Source organism: Cricetulus griseus (assembly GCF_003668045.3).
Source record: "Cricetulus griseus strain 17A/GY chromosome 1 unlocalized genomic scaffold, alternate assembly CriGri-PICRH-1.0 chr1_1, whole genome shotgun sequence".
Taxonomy (NCBI): Eukaryota; Metazoa; Chordata; class Mammalia; order Rodentia; family Cricetidae; genus Cricetulus; species Cricetulus griseus.
The window spans coordinates 104,892,677-104,908,309 of NW_023276807.1; the positions used below are offsets into that span (position 1 = coordinate 104,892,677).

At 49.4% G+C, this 15,633-nt stretch overlaps 1 protein-coding gene across 8 annotated transcripts in view; it reads left to right on the top strand.

Moving 5' to 3' along the window:
* Ablim2 (actin binding LIM protein family member 2) overlaps positions 1 to 15,633 on the top strand; it is an 89,988-nt gene that overhangs the window by 72,669 nt on the left and 1,686 nt on the right. For 5 of the 8 annotated variants that reach the window (XM_035452979.1, XM_035452986.1, XM_035452978.1 and 2 more), the window contains 3 exons: positions 3,988 to 4,042; positions 5,440 to 5,447; positions 5,638 to 5,718. In XM_035452979.1, the coding sequence (XP_035308870.1) occupies positions 3,988 to 4,042; positions 5,440 to 5,447; positions 5,638 to 5,718 (144 nt within the window). The remainder of the gene's footprint in view (positions 1 to 3,987; positions 4,043 to 5,439; positions 5,448 to 5,637; positions 5,719 to 15,633) is intronic. The other 3 variants (XM_035452981.1, XM_035452983.1, XM_035452984.1) reach the window with 1 other exon arrangement.

Consider the following 15,633-nt stretch of genomic DNA (forward strand, 5'->3'; position numbering starts at 1 on the left):
TGTGTGTGTGTGTGTGTGTGTGTGTGTGTGTGTGTGTGTGTGTGTGTGTGTGTGGAGGAAGCCTCCGGAGAACTTTCTATCACAAACAAATGGCAGTGTACGAGAAAAGGTGTTATAGTTACCCTCATCCGAAGGGGCAGAAGTCCTCCTGAGTCTTGATGTAGTGACCCCTAGCATTGTGCATGCTGAAGGTCATGAGACTGTCCTGATGCCCAAACCTGCTGCAGGAGGAAGATGCTCATAACCCAGAAGACTGGCAGCCACCTGCTGCAGGTCTCCCTGTGAATGAGTAATGTAAGAGAATGGTGACAGGCTACCTACCTGAAGGTCCTTGTGGCTGCTCCCTGGAAGAAGTCATGCTTGGAGAAATGTTTATATTACCTGTGAAGAGACTAAATTCCAACATTAAAAAAAAACAAAAACAGGCTGTCAGATTGGGTTAAAAAATAGCATTATCAAAGTGTGTCATTACAAGGTATACACTGAAAATGTATTCTTGGTTAGAAATGATATGAAAGAGATGCTAAAGTCACAAATGGGAGGTGGGAGTAGTGATGCTATGGCAAAGTGAAAATAAGTTTCAAATATTCAGCAAGGCACAGAGTACCAATGTCCCAGTTTTAATGAAGCTGTGATAGAACTCAACACAGAGATCGTAGACAACTCATTGGTGCTCTAGTCAACAACAGTTGCTGGAAACTAAACAGTAATCTGCTCTCAAGCTTAATCCAGTAGATAAATGCAAAACTGTATGCCTTTTCAATACAGTTTTCATGTGTTTATAAAACTCTAAAAATGTTTATGTGTGCCAGTCATGGTGGTGCACACCTTTAATCCCAGCACTCAGGAGGTAGAGGCAGGCAAATCTCAGTGGATACAAGGCCAGCCTTGTTTGTATAGAAAATTCCAGGATATCCTAGGCTGCACAGTGCCTGTCTCAAAATATTTAAATTTATATTTTTAAAGTGTTTATGTTAGGAGGCAGAGACATGAGGACCAGGAATTTAAGGCCACCCTCAGCTACATAGTGAGTTCAAAGGTAAAGCTTACCTGGGCTCCATAAGACCTGTCTCTGAGAGAGTCACAGTGAATGTGAGGGGTGGCTGTTATGTCTGTGACTATAGATCTTCAGCTGTGATCCCAGAAAGAACATGTATTTGATTAGACAGCCCTGAACTTCCAGCCATCTTGAGGCAAGTTATGTAACTTTCAGAGTTGTTATTTCCTCGAACTCACCAAGGTGGGGGTTTGATTCTTATAGCTGCATAATTATGAGAACAGATATGGCTGTAAGATGTTTTCCCAAGCTCTGTAGCATGGTTTCCACATGAGTCAGGACTTCAAAAGGAAGCCCTCATCCCCTCTTTTGCATCAGCATCTGCTGAGTCAGGCAGCTCATTCCTCCCTGGCTTTAGCAGGAAAGGCACAGCTTTGAGTGTGGGCAGCTGGGATCTCATTCCCACTAGCAACCATAGTGTAGTCTCGGGAAAGCAAAGTACACAGGCTCAAACTCCTACAGTCCTGTGCATTTTCTGTGTGAATTCAGCAAGATTGCCCCACCTCTTTGAACCTTGTCTGTAAAGCCTGAGGGTGCTTCCCACTTTTAGGGTGCAACAAGGTTGGTGAATGTGCAGTAGAGCTGGTAAGTGCCCAGATGGGGGAAGATGAATATATTACATGTCACCTTTAAAAATCCTGGAACCTCATTGAGAACTATAAAGGAGTTAGCCAGGATGGGGCCAGGCAATGCAGTCTTCGCTTGGTTCTCTGCTGCTGGTCCACACGGACAGGTTAGCTCAAGACTTGTTTGCACTGAGTGGTCTGTAGAACACGGAGCATAGACTCCACTTTTCCTGCTCTAGACCAAGGGTCCTGTTCCTCCCTTTGGAGGAAGGTTCACTTCCCATCTCATCTTTCTTTCCTCAGACCTAGGAGGCTGGAGGAAGCCGGTTCCTTTCTGGGTGATTGACCTCTTGTGATACAAGATTCTAAACACTAGGTGGCAGGATTCCTCCTTAGCACCAGTCAATCCGGGCTGCAAAGGTGGGGGCCAAGGCAGACTGGCCTCACTTTGCCAAGAGGCTCTCTGATGGACAGGTGTGCCTGAGGCTAAGAATGTTTCCAAGAGCTGTTTTTGAAAACTTCGAAGGGGAAATGGTGAGAGGTCATGGAGCGTTGTTGACTGATACAAAGGCCCCTGGCTAAGGATGCAAAGGCCCCTGGCTAAGGATGCAAAGGCCCCTGGCTAAGGATGCATGGCTTAGGACCCAGAGAGGCAAACTAGGGTTGAACCCAAGGATAGGGTCATTGAAGTAAACCATGTTACTGCAGAGGTGTTAGCCCCAAATCCACTGGACTTGGTGGTTCACATCTTTAATCCCAGCATGGAGGAGGCAGGGACAGGCAAGGAAGGCTCTTTGAGTTTAAGGCCAGCCTGGTCTACTTAGTGAGTTTAAAACTAGCCAAGGCATCTCAACAAACAAACAAACAAACAAACAAACAGAAAACAAAACAAGAGAGATGGAGGAGAGAGAAATCCAAATCCACATCTAAAAGTCCATGATAAGCCAAATATCAGAGATTTGAAATAAAGGTCTGCTTCAATCCTCTGCTGTCCACACTCACCCTCTCACCAGCCAGTCACAGCCTGCTGGATCCAGCTCTGAGGCAGGAAGGAGGTAATGGCGTACCCCTGGGCCTCTGTCTCTCTGTTTCAGATGAAGGATTTTAGTGCACAGAGTCTCTCTGCTTCAGCATTCTCTGGGGTGTGTAGCCTGCTCCCAGCTTGCCCCCCAGCTTGTCACCTGCTGGAAGGTCCATCAGAGCACCTTTTCTTGTAACCGTATATGCAGGTTGAGCACATGGTGCCTCTACCTGAAGTGCCCTGCTGAAATGCAATCCCTGGGCCCAGTTTCAAAAACTGTCCAACAGCCCTGACCATATTTCAAGCCCTGGACTGTGCTAGGGACTGGGGTACTGTCAGACATTCTTCAGGGAGCTCAGCTCATCCCACAGTTCTGGTGCAGACAGCAGGTACAGCAGGGGCAGGAGTCAGACAAGACAGGAGTGGTGCAGCCCCACAGGGGCTTGGTGCACTTTGCAGTGGTGGGCCCCTATAGACAGGAAGCTTGCACATATGAGTTTTTCCAAGTGGGCAGAAAAGAGAAAGAACTTTAATGACCATGATGTTGCTTACATGACAGTTTGTTAATGAGAGACATGGGAGTTGAGGGCAGTGCCCCAGTCAGATGACACCATCCCCCTAAGAATGTCACTTGTTGGGTATTAATGTCAGAGCAAGGCCACTCTGTCCAGGGTGCCAGGGGATTATGGACACCAGGATTCTTGGTAAGCCAAGAGTTGTGGGGGTGCCTATGGTTTACAGAAGGAGGCAGAGGCCCTTCTTGTCTTGGAGCTTTGAGGTGCATGGACATTGTCACTCTGAACTGTGTAGCTCAGTTGGTCACTGGGGACTCTTAAGAATTGAGTGGAGATGATGCATAGATCCCAGGAGGCAGTGGCCAGTGAGTTTCCCTTTTCTGTCTTGTAGGCATAGTGGGACTGGGTTGACTCTTGGGTCTACCTAGAGCATGGAACAGCAGACTGTAGTTACTTTTCACAAGGAGGGGCAGAGACAGCACAAGCTATACACATCACAGTGTAAATACAGGAACCAGGCACTGAACTGCCCTTAGGCCATGTCAGCTAGAGAGCAGGACCCAGACACAGTTTCAAAAGTAGGGCAAAATTGGTCAGGCAGGCAGGGTTCAAAGGCGTCTGAAAGCCATACCTGCAGGGAGGATATCCTGAGTACTCAACTTCCAAAGCGCAGCTCTGCCATCTACCACCTAAGCCTGTCAAACACCCTCCTCCCTCTCCTCCAGCTGTATGAGGATACAGGAAGCACTGGGGGCTGTCTCCCAGGCCCTTACTGCCTGCCCCATGCAACCTGCCTCTTGCCGGCCTCTCTCTCTTTCTCTTTTCCAGAATGCCAACCTGGCACCTTGTGGAGCAGACCCGGATGCCAGCTGGGGCACGCGAGGTACACACAATGGGACCCCTGTGGGTCTCTGGCTAGGCCAGAATCACTGGCACATGTCTGCCAGTCTCATTCTGAGACCATCCCTCCGGGACCTGCTGGCAGAAGGCTCTGCACCATGGATGAAGGGTCCCCTGGGGATACTTGTTGACCCCTCAGCACTCTCATCCTGTGCTGCAGGAACCTGTCGTGGCTTTGTAGGTGCTGGAAATCTCTTGGAGTAGGGCACAGAGTCACAGGCAGTTTCCAGGGCCTGAGCTGAACAGTGTAGGTCAAACCCTCTTTCTGCTCCTCATTCACTGTGTGTCTGCTGGCATGCATGAGTGGCCACATGGCTGTGTGGGTACCCCACTAATGGCTACTCACCCAACTCTGAGCAGGGTCATGCACCTGGCCATGCTCACCTCCTTGTATCCTCTGGAATGCTGGGGAACCCTGCTTTTGCATACCAATTCACATATAGATGGCAGTGCCAAAGCATCACAACTTGCTCTTAAAGTGATTGTCCCAGTCTCCAGCCTCAGAGCTGGCACTTCAGAGTCCTAAGTGGGAAGACCAAGAGCCTGCCTCATATAGGTATCTTCCTTCCAGAACGACTTGAAGCCAGGTTTCTAATGGTCTGTCCTCCTGTATGTATGGAGCCCCTGCCATCTGCATTGCTTTAGCTTCTATATGATGATACCTTAAGTCTAAGGAAAAACCTCGTCAGAATGAGTGTACAGTGCATGGCAGTTTAAAATAGGAAGCAAAGCATGAGGAAGAGGGGCTGGGGTGTGGCTTGGGGGGGGGGCAGTGTGCCTGCCTTACATACATAAAACTCTGGGTTTTATTCCCAGCAGCACATAAACTATGCATGATGGTGCGTACTGTAATCCCAGCACTTGGGATGGGAAAGGCAGGGAATCAGGAGCTCAAGGTCACTCTCAACTATATAGTAAGTTCAAAGTTAGCCTAGACTCAGTGAGACCTTGTTTAAAGGGAGGCAGTAGGAGACTTGGGTGACAGGATACATATTGGTAAAGGTGTCAGACTCTGCAACACCCCTCAGAAAGTTTTCCCTGGAGAACCCACTGCACACTTGGGTAAACTGAGATGGGTGTCTTTCTCAATGTAGAAAAAAGACATCTCCCAGCCTAGGAGCACTGTGCCACTACCCAGATTCCAGTGTGGCCTCTAGCCTCCTGGCCATGCCTCCTGCTCTCAATATTCCTTGGGAGACCCTTGATTCCTCCCATGAAATACAAGACCAGAGGTCCATGAAAGCTGCTCTGGAGAACAAAGACCAAGCATGGACCCACTGACTGAGGGTGGGGGTTGCCTAGACAGAGGATTGCTCCCATCCTGGGCATGGATTCTTTTATTCCTAAACTATCCCTGTGGTCTCTGCTCTTCTCTTACAGAGTACAAGGTAAGGGGCTTCCTGCACTAACTGACCTCTCCCACTGCGATGCACCTGCCCAGGTTAAAAGTTCCTTTTTGTTGCATTTTCTGTATGAAATGTGCATGTCCACAGCCCACACACGTATGTATCCTGGTTTTTCCTTTGGTCATCCCAGGGGTACTTGCCTCTGAGATAACCCTGTGGTGTTTCCCTTCAGATATACCCATATGACTCCCTCATCGTAACAAACCGAATTCGTGTGAAACTGCCCAAAGATGTGGACCGGACGCGGCTGGAGGTAAGGCAAGGTAGAGTGGTATCTGTTGAGACTTTAAGATCTCAGCCATGAGATCACCCGCCCCCCCCCACACACACACACTAGGAGGTGACAACACAGGGTTCAGATCCAAGACACAGGAATCTTCAAAGGCAAAGGAACATGGTCACAGACCCAACTATGCTGGCTTTGCACAGGGGCCCTGGATTGTGGCTGGAGTAGGGAAGGCTGGGTAGCATGGTGCACCAAGGAGCCTGTCATGGTCCCATCCGAAGTATTGCTGTGAAAAGATGGGCCAGCTTGAAGGAGAAATTCCTAGGCTTCTCTGCTGATCTAGAGCAGGGAGTTCATCTGGGGAACACAAGTGTGTGTCTGAAAGGAGTAGTGTGAGATGGTGCACTCTGGCCTGGAGGACAGACTCTGCTAAGCACTCTATGGCAAGGCTAAAGTGCTCTATCCATGCCTTTCTTTTCTTCAAAATCACCCAGCAGTCAGCAACATCTGTGGGGGGATTCCCCTCTTGAGCTTTGCACATAGGTGCTGCCTTTCCATGCCTCTTGCTGGGGTGAGGGCATCTCTAGGCTCCTGGGGGCAAAGGCTACCTCCCAGTTGTGCTTTGGGCAAGCACTAGACCCCATCCAACCTTCTCATGGGGGCAGCGGCTTCCTGTGTGGCCAGGAACATGAATAAGAGAAACAGACTTTGGAGGGGCTTTGGAGGTTGGGTAGAGCAGAAACCTAATAGACAGATCCATAAAGAGGTGGCCTCTAAGGTGGGATAGATCGGCCTGACAGGGACTGTTCTTGGGTTCAGAGTGTGAAGGTCCTGTCTGTGTTATACAGCATGAGCTCAGGTTTGTCCAAAGCTCAGGTTTGTCAGGACTTTCACAGGCAATAGCTCAGGGCAGTGTGAGTAAGGGTATCTGTGCAGAGCCTGTGGAATGTGACCCTGGCAGGGGCAATATCATAGCAGAGTACTGGCTTTCCTCAGTCATCTCTAGTTAGGACAAAAAGCCAGAGCTGCTTAAGGGAGTCATTGTGTTGTCAGAGGTCATTTCAAGCCCTTTCCCTGGGGTCTGTTAAATAGTAGTCCTACTGCACAGGGAGGTGACAGCAGGACACAGAATACACAACTGTGGCTGCTACATGGGGTGGTGGTACTCCCTTAGACCTAAGGATACTTGACCCATAGTGACTTATACTGTAAACCAATGGATTCGCATAACTGAAGGGCCCCTTCGGGAATGGCTGGATCAAGGACCAAACAGTATTTGCATGCTTCCTTTACACAGTGAGACTTTCATCTCCCCTCAAAAGCTCATACAACCCACACTGAGCCTCTCAGTGGTCATTATTCCACCCCACCGCACCCCTAAACCATCCAGTCCTACCTGACAACCAGCTTAGCTGGAGTTAAGGGGGCTGCTGGTGTCACCTGAGTTGGAGAGACCCAGGTCATTCCTGGAAGAAACTGAGACCTGCCATCTGAGATGGAAAGAGGCTGTTGGGCAACAGGCAGATGGCAAGTGTCTACTGCAGGGAGGGTTGGGGAGGGAACAGCACAGCATAGCAAAACAGAAAAATCTCCAAAAGTAGCCACTCAGAACAGCCAGTCCACATGGTGCATATCCATTGTACCAGCCAAGGATCCATGGAGCCAGACCTCTGGTTAGCAAGATACTTGGAGATCACTGCAATGAGGACAGGTCACCGAAGCATTTTTGTGTATTTTTATGTGTATATCATTCATGGGAAGGGACATCAGCTGGGCTGGCTAGGATGCTGTATGAGATTGGCAGGGTAGGAAAAGGCTGGAGGCTACCAAGGGACAGGGCTCTGCCTATGGTCTTGGAGACTGAGCTCCAGAAGTCTTTGCCTGAGTGTCAAATGCGACATTGGCATCAATGGCCCACAGTGGGGTGTCTGGGCCTCTGGCTGAAGCTGGGCTTGTTGATGGTGGGGTCATGACCAAGAGCACAGCTACTGTTTAAAGGGGGGTACTGCTGGCCACTGGCAGCTCATGGGTCAGAATCCTATTTGCCATGTGTCTTGGCTCTTTAAAAGGTGTGTCCTTGTGGGTTACTGAGGGTGCTTGGATGATGCTTAGATGATGCTCAGAGCTCAGATGACATCAGTAGCAGCTCCTGCAGCCTCCTGAAAGCCTGCTGGGGCTTCCTGCTTCCCTTTAGGGCTGGGGTGTGTCTCAAATGACTTTGCTTTGCTTGTGAGTGTGCCTGCTGAAGCCAGCTGTAGCCTGGGGAGGGGATTAAACTTCTCATATTCAGGTGAACACACCCAAGAGTGTGACTCTCAGCTATCTTCCCCTTCAAGCTCAGCCAGCCTCAGGAACTTGAACAATTTCTAGTGGGGCACATCCATCCTTTCTTCCTCATCAGCTTGGAGACAGGGATGTGGCTCTGGAAGGGGTGTGGTGGGGCTTTCTTGCAGGACCAGACACGGCCCCCCTCAACTCCCATGTTTGTGTCATGGGAGAGAACTTTAGTTTTATAGTGAAACCAAGTTATAACTTGTGAAGATTCAGAGAGCCACGATGAGGAATGGGTAGTGGAAAAGCCTGGGAGTCCCCCAGTGCCATCTCTTCAGGGTGGGCAAGCTTCCACAAATCTCTCTTGTGTGACTTTGGCAGTAACCAAGTTGTCTTTGGGGTAAGGAAGGTTCCCTGTATACTCAACTCAACACCTACTTTCCCCCTGAGGTTTGATACAGACCTTTTCTGTGACAACTCATGGCATTCTGCTCCCACCTGGCCAAGTAGGCACAGGAAGCCTAGCTTCCTGAAGGGTCCTAAGGATAGCATTGCCACTCACAGGCTCATTGGCTGAACTTGTCACATGGCATCACTTACTGCAAGGCAGGCTGGGAAGTGAAGTTAGCTATGTGCAGGAAGAGGGTATGGATGTGAACAGCAGCAGATGGTGTCCTCTGTAACTCTGCAGGATTTATCCCCTGGATGACTATTATCATCAAAACTCAGTGTCACAGTTGATAGCCAAGTGTCCCAAGCATTCATAGACATGGGCACTGACTGGGACCCCAGGGAAGTCTTTGAGCAAAACCAGACATGAGCTCTGCCCTGTAGAGAGGTGTCCATCAACTGATTATCCTAAATGAATGTGTATAACAACATACCAGCATTAGTGCTCTGAAGGTCAGGAACCTGGGCCTCTCTGTTTCAAATGAATAGATAATGATGGTGTGGTAAACATACTTGGATGTCTGTGCCTGAGTGTGTGAGGGTTTGGGTAATAGACTACATGTGCAAAGGCCAGGGAGCAGAAGGGAACATGGGCTGTTTGAGGAAGTGGACCTACAAGACTAGCCCTGAGCAGGTAGAGGGAAGGATAGAGCATGCCTCACAGGGCCCTGGACTGCACTATGCAGTTTGGCTGTTAGCCTGGTGACAGTAACAAGATTTGGCTTGCAGTTTACAACATGCCCTGTGGCTGTGTTGTGGAGTTTAGCTGGCAGTGGATACAGAGGGAGAGTTTAGGGGCAGTGTGAGTAATTTAGAAAGCATGATGGTAGCTTGGATAGGGTAGCATGATGGCAGGTGAGATGTAGATGAATTCAGGCAGTGTTTGGGAGGTCACAGACCTTAAACATGAAGACTGCGCTGTGGGCAGGGTATTCCTGATTTGACTGTGGTCAGACTGGGTAGGATGGGATGTGGTGGTCTCCCAGAAGAACAGCATGCACTGGGACCAATAGTGAGGGCATTTGGGCACAGCCTGGCAGCAGTTAAAGGTTCCACACAGGTGCCCAGTTCTGCACAGTGTGTGATGAAGGTCAGTGACTTGTGTTCCAGTTGTGAAGGTCCTCTTTGAATCCATAGGGAGTCAGATGCATCACACAACATCCATACATGGAGCAAAAGCCAGGTCTCCATCCTCAGATGTAGAGCTCTTTGTCCTGGAAGATCTAAATCTCAACCCTTGGCCATAGTACACCAAGGGCCTCCTTCCCAGAGGGACCCAGCCCCCAGTGTGTTTAAATGCTTAAATTCTGAAGACCCTCTGGGCCCAGAGTTCCCAGTCCAAGGGATAGAATCTCTGTTGGCCCCAGATGGGATGACATGTCCTAATCTGAGCTATTCCCTGCATGCCCTGCCCTGTTCATCAAAGGTGGCATTGTTTTGCTTCCAAGATGGTCTTCTGCCATCCCCAATAGTGTCATGGGAGGGGCTGAGCACTTGGAGTTAGTGTGAGCTGATGTGAATCTGGTCTCTGTAATGTCTGCCTGTGTGGCTATGGACAAGTAGCTTAACCATTCTGGGCCTGGTCTCTCACATGTCAGTAGACAAGGTTGAGCATCTACAGTGTTAAGCAGCAGGTAGACACCCATGTGCACCCCATCCTCCAAACTAAGTGATAACCCTGCAGATACCAAGCTTGCCATGGAGAAGGGCCATGGAAGTAGTCCAAAATGATGATTGCTGAAAACAGGAAGAAGTAGTGTCACCCTGTACATGGATGCAGGGCCAGGCAGTCCGCTGTGGGAGAAATGTGCTTTCATAGTGCCGTGTGGCAGACTTAGACAGCATGAACATGGCTAAACAGTGCAGAGAGTGCCACTGTCCCTCCTGTGTGGTCGGCTCCATTCCAAGCACATGGCATATTTTAACACTTCTTTCACGGCACCACAAGGCATCCAGATGGCTTCCAGAACCATGGTTCCCAAGAGGCAGAGGTGGGATTCAGCACTCAGAGCCACTCAGCTAGCCTGCCTTCTAGATCAATTACAATATGTAGATGAACTGCCAAACGAACCTGTCTTTAAATTGCTTTTCTTATTATAACTTCTTCACAATTATGAAGACTGACACACAGACCTTAGATACATGCATTCACACACATGCACACAAACACACAGACATATACAAACAAGCTTGTGCAGGTGCAGAACACATGCCAAGGCACATGCTCAGAGAGGAGCTTCACAAATCCTGGGACTGGTTCTTCTGGGATGTCCTGACTCAAGAGGCTGAGCTCTGAGGCAGGTTTACTCCCTCTCCTTTGATCTTTGCAGCCTTCAACCCCTTGACTGAGGCCCACCCACATTTTCTAGGGTAACCATTTCCTCATAGTCAGCAATTGATATTAACCATGGCCACAAAACACCTTTGCAGTAGCATAGAGCCAATGTTTGACCAAACCCCCAGCCCTGGGGCTTGGAAGAATTGGTATATCCAATGTAGAGATCAAGAAACGTGGGAGAGGTGCTGAAGGGGCTCCTGCCTGCAACTGACACTATGTGGCCATGTTGATCTGTCACTCAACAATTGGTGGGTGGTTACTGGGTTGGGGCTCTGAGCTCTTCCCATCAGCCACCAGGGCCTACTGACTGGAAAGAGGCTGCTGCAGAGGGCCTGGGGTTTCCCTGATGATCCTCACATGACCTGAGGCTAACTGTGTACGTGCTTGCTGGTGCAGTAAGCCCAGGGTGACAGAACCTGGGAAGTGAGGACCCTGAGGTTCAAGTGTCCTTTCTCTGTTCAAACTTGTCCATCCAGTGTGATGAGGACAGAGCACCTTGGACCCTGATGGCCAGGGGTGTCCATGAGGGGGTTCAGAGCCCCTCCACCCCCAGACCCTTCCTGATTCAGGTGGAGAAGTACTTGAGTACTGTGTGGCAGGACAGATAGACCTGGGGAGTGGTCTGGTGGATGCCAGCTGCAGTGGGCAGAGGCAGGTGGCAGAAGGAGTGCTAAAGGACAACAGTCACACACATGTTCCTTGAGGAAGGAAGGGAGAACAAACACCACAAGCAGAGACCTGCTGTGCTTCTGGAACTGAGTCATGCAAGTTAGCTGGACTTTTGTGGCCTTAGGTACCCTCCTGGGTACCGCAACTCAGTCAGCTTCACCTCTGGAAGAATGACATGTGAGATGTTGCTGGTGACCCAGAGAGAAAGATGCTGAAGGCCCTACGATTTCCCACCATGCAATGAGGTCCCCCAGGAATGAGTAGGCCCACTCTCTGGAAAGGTGCCATGCAAGTCTTCTTTCCTGTAGCTATGAAAGAAGCTTTGAGTCCTTGGCATTGTCCAGCACCTGAGGAGCCAGGGGCCAGAGAATAGCTGAGCTAAAACAGCTTTGTGGGCCCCTGTAGTCAACTACACCCCATAGTTCTTCCTGCTGGGGAGGGCACCTAGAGAGCCAGAGGTCCTACCTACCAGAAGACACCAACAGATCCTCTGCCAGACACTGGTTCCTCTGACCCTTGCCCACACTCTGGAACTCAATAGAACTTGGACATCCAAGTCCTATCCCCCTTCATCATGAGCAAATCCATCAGCAGCTGGGGATGGGGGCTAGGGCCACTGGCTTCAGGTATTTCCCTGAAAGCACTCACTCCTGCCACCCTACCATGCTAATCAATGTACCTTCTCAATACCAGTCATCACATGTGTGCCCCTTCCATGCTCTCACTTACAACTGCATCACACAGAATATGATGGGAGTTTGAAGTCTAGACTACATAGTAAGTTCAAGGCCTGCCTGAATTGCATAGTGAGGCCTTGTCTCAAACAACAGCCAACAAAACCAGGGACCATACCTCAAGCCACCTCCCTCAACACTTCCATCTCTGGTGGTCCTGTTAAGCTGGTCTCGTCCCACCCCATCAGGCACCCTTTCCTATTGTGCCCTTGGCCTCTCTGAGAGTATCCTAGAATAAGTTGGAAGAGTGGGAGCAGGCCTCAAAGGGCTCTGGTGAGACAACACAGTATCTTCTAAATTTTGGTGGTCTAGGAGTGAACTTCTCAGATGTTCTTATCATGCAGATGGTTCATTTCTAGCTCAAGATGCTTTTCCTGTCTGCAAACTTATGAGAGTCCACAGGGTGAGGGCCTCCACCTAAGGGAGGCTTGCTGGATGCTGTGAGTATGGCTATGTCTGTACATGTGTGAATACAGTCCGTCTTCCGGATCACCCACTGCTGGGGCTCTGAAACTCAGAGCATATGACAGATTCAGTGATAGGATTTGTATTTATGCTTTTTCAGAGATTACCAAATTCTCTAGTCCATTATGAGACAAGATCTCCTATAGCCCAGGCTGGCCTTGAACTGTCTATGTGGACAAGGCTAGTCCTCAAACTCAAATCCTTCTGCCTCAGTTTACCACACCCAGCTCTCATCCATTTTTCATTCTTGATTATTACAACAACCTTTAGTTTAGGGTCTTTGCTGCAAAGTTATGGAAACTGTCCTCTTTTTTGCCAACAATTTTTTAATTGTGGCAAAATTCACTGCTTTTACTATTTTGAAATGTGCAACTCATGCATCAGCATTTTTCCAGTTCCACAATCATCATCACTGTCTGGGTCCAGAACATTTTCATCACCCAGAAGGAAACCCCACACCCTTCCTCAGCCACCCCCTCCTGCCCCACCTGGCAATGCTGACACACTTCTGTCCCTTTGAGGCCTGCTCTGGACATTACATTCAGTGGAGTCACACAATGTTTGGCTCTTCACACTTGACCTGATGTTTTTGAGGCCTAGAGTTTCATGTCATTATGGGTTGAATGATGCTGCAATGCATCTTGTTTTCACACTGTCCAAAAGTTGGCTTGTTTCTGTGTTTGACCCTTGGGAAGAATTCAGTGAAGGTGGGGCACTTGGAGACCTGTGGGAGTCCCTATCACTGTTCTGGGTGGCTGCTTAGGGCAGGAGAGCTGTCATCCCTCACTCTATCACCTTGTTGAGGACCTGCTTGTCTCTTTCCCACACAACAGTCAAGAGGCCCTGCTTGGGAAGGAGGTGGCAGGAGGTTATCCTAGCCAGACCTACCCCCTCTTGCCTTCCTGCTACCTCATCCTATCCCCAGATTCCTCCCTGTCTCCCTGGTGATCTGAGAGGGAGGGAGAGGCCCGAGAGAGTACCTGAGGTCACTTGAGTATGCCTCAATGAACGAGAAGTGGTTTCTTTTCTTTTCTTCTATTTTCTTGGAAGGGTGTGTGGGTAGTGAAACAGGGTGTCAGCCCAGGCTGGCCTTAAACTATAGGACAGCATTGAACTCCTGATCCTCCAGCCTGCACTTCCCAAGTGCTAGCATTACAAGTGTGCACTGTCAAGCCTGGCTGAGAAGTGGCTTCTCAGAGTCTGTTGTGTGAGGCAACTGTGAGAGTAACAGGCCAGGTGTGATAAGGGACAGGTTACATCATAATGTGGGTAGTATGGGGATCTGTCAGGATTGTTCTTACTATCCCAGACCACCATGAACAAGGCCAGAACCCATACACATAGTCACAACTGGGCCCAATACTAAATGCTGACCAGCACTGACTCCATCCATCCATGCCCAAAACCTCAGGGTGGAGGGGCACGGTACAGATGTTCAGATGGCTTCTTAGAAGGCATCTCAGTCATTCAGGCCTACAGAGGTGCTGGTGACCACACCCTTGAACACCGCAACTCAGCAGCTGGCTCAGTGACTCAGAATGCCTGGCTTCGGATCCCATGTCAGAGCCAAGGTGAGGGAGGGTTTGTGCTATGGCCTGGGCCTGGCTTGGCTTCTTTGTTGCATGGCCACTTATCTTAGGGTTTTTGTTGCTGTGATGAAACACCCTTGGGGAGGAAAGGGTTAGACTTATGCTTCCACATCCCTGTTCATCATCAAAGGAAGTCAGGACAGGAACTCAAGCAGGGCAGGAACCTGGAGGCAGGAGCTACAGAGGCCATGGAGGAGTACTGTTTACTGGCTTGCTCAGCATGGCTTGCTCGGCCTGCTTTCTTAAAGAACCCAGGACTACCAGCACAGGGATAGGACCAACCACAGTGGACTGGGCCCTCCCCCATCACTCTCTAATTAAGAAAATGTCCTGCAGGTTTGCCTACAGCCTGATCTTATGAGGAAATTTTCTTAATTAAGGTTCCCTCCTCTCAGATAACTTCAGCTTGTGTCAAATAGACTAAACAGCACACTACCCCTTGGCTTTCTTAGCTGAGAGATGGAAATAGAACACAATATACTGTCTGAGCAGTTGCTATCACAATTAAAGTGGTAAATGAGGCAGTCTAAATGAATCTATAGAAGGCTCCAAGCAGGCAGGAGTCCTGTCAAAGGACGTGCTTATTGAACTTGGCCACAGGGAAGATTTGTCAGTGGGAGTCAGTAGTCAAGGATGCTGTGATAGCTCCATGCCAGTCCCTGTGTGTCCCTACCAAGACTCTGTTCTTTAGGCTTATTTCTTTTACTTCAAAGAGGCCTCTGGACACAATGACAAGGTCACTCATCCTCAGTAGCAGCCCTGCTTCAGCAGAGAGCTGGCCTGGCAGGCATGTTGCTGCAAAGCTGTAAGCAGATTTCTAGGGCAAAAGCCCCAGAGCCTGAAGTCACCGTAGACCAGGATTGGCCACTGGCCCCAGTACAACTGTTAAGCGGTGAAATGAGACAAAGGTCAATTTGCAGCTGCCTTGGGAAGATGGAAATCAAGCATTCCAGCCATCTCAGGCACTGACATGATATTTAGCCGTAAAGAGAGAAATAACCGTAGCAGGATGAGAGGGATGTAGAGTACTCAGTCCTCGTTGGTCACTGTGTCACTTCTGGTTCTACCAGGTGTTCAGAAATTGCTTGAAGGACAAGAAAGTTCCTGTGAGGCAATGTTGGGGTTTGGGGGGAGAGTGTGATTTCATCATGGTGATGATCTGTGAGTCTGTTATTCCTGGAACTCAAGGTGACTGCAGGTTGAGAGCAAGGACTGGAGACATTCAAGCTCCTTTTCTATCTGGCATGAGACATTGTAAACAATGAGAAGAATCAACTCTTATCTTTGCACTGGTCATCCTCAAGGGACAGAAACAGGCTAGGTATCCTTGCATGGTTAAGCCTATGTATGGAATTAAGTAGGAATTGGACCCAAGGGACAGACACAAAATGTAGGCAAAGGGGCCAGGTATTTGCACTGCCATTAC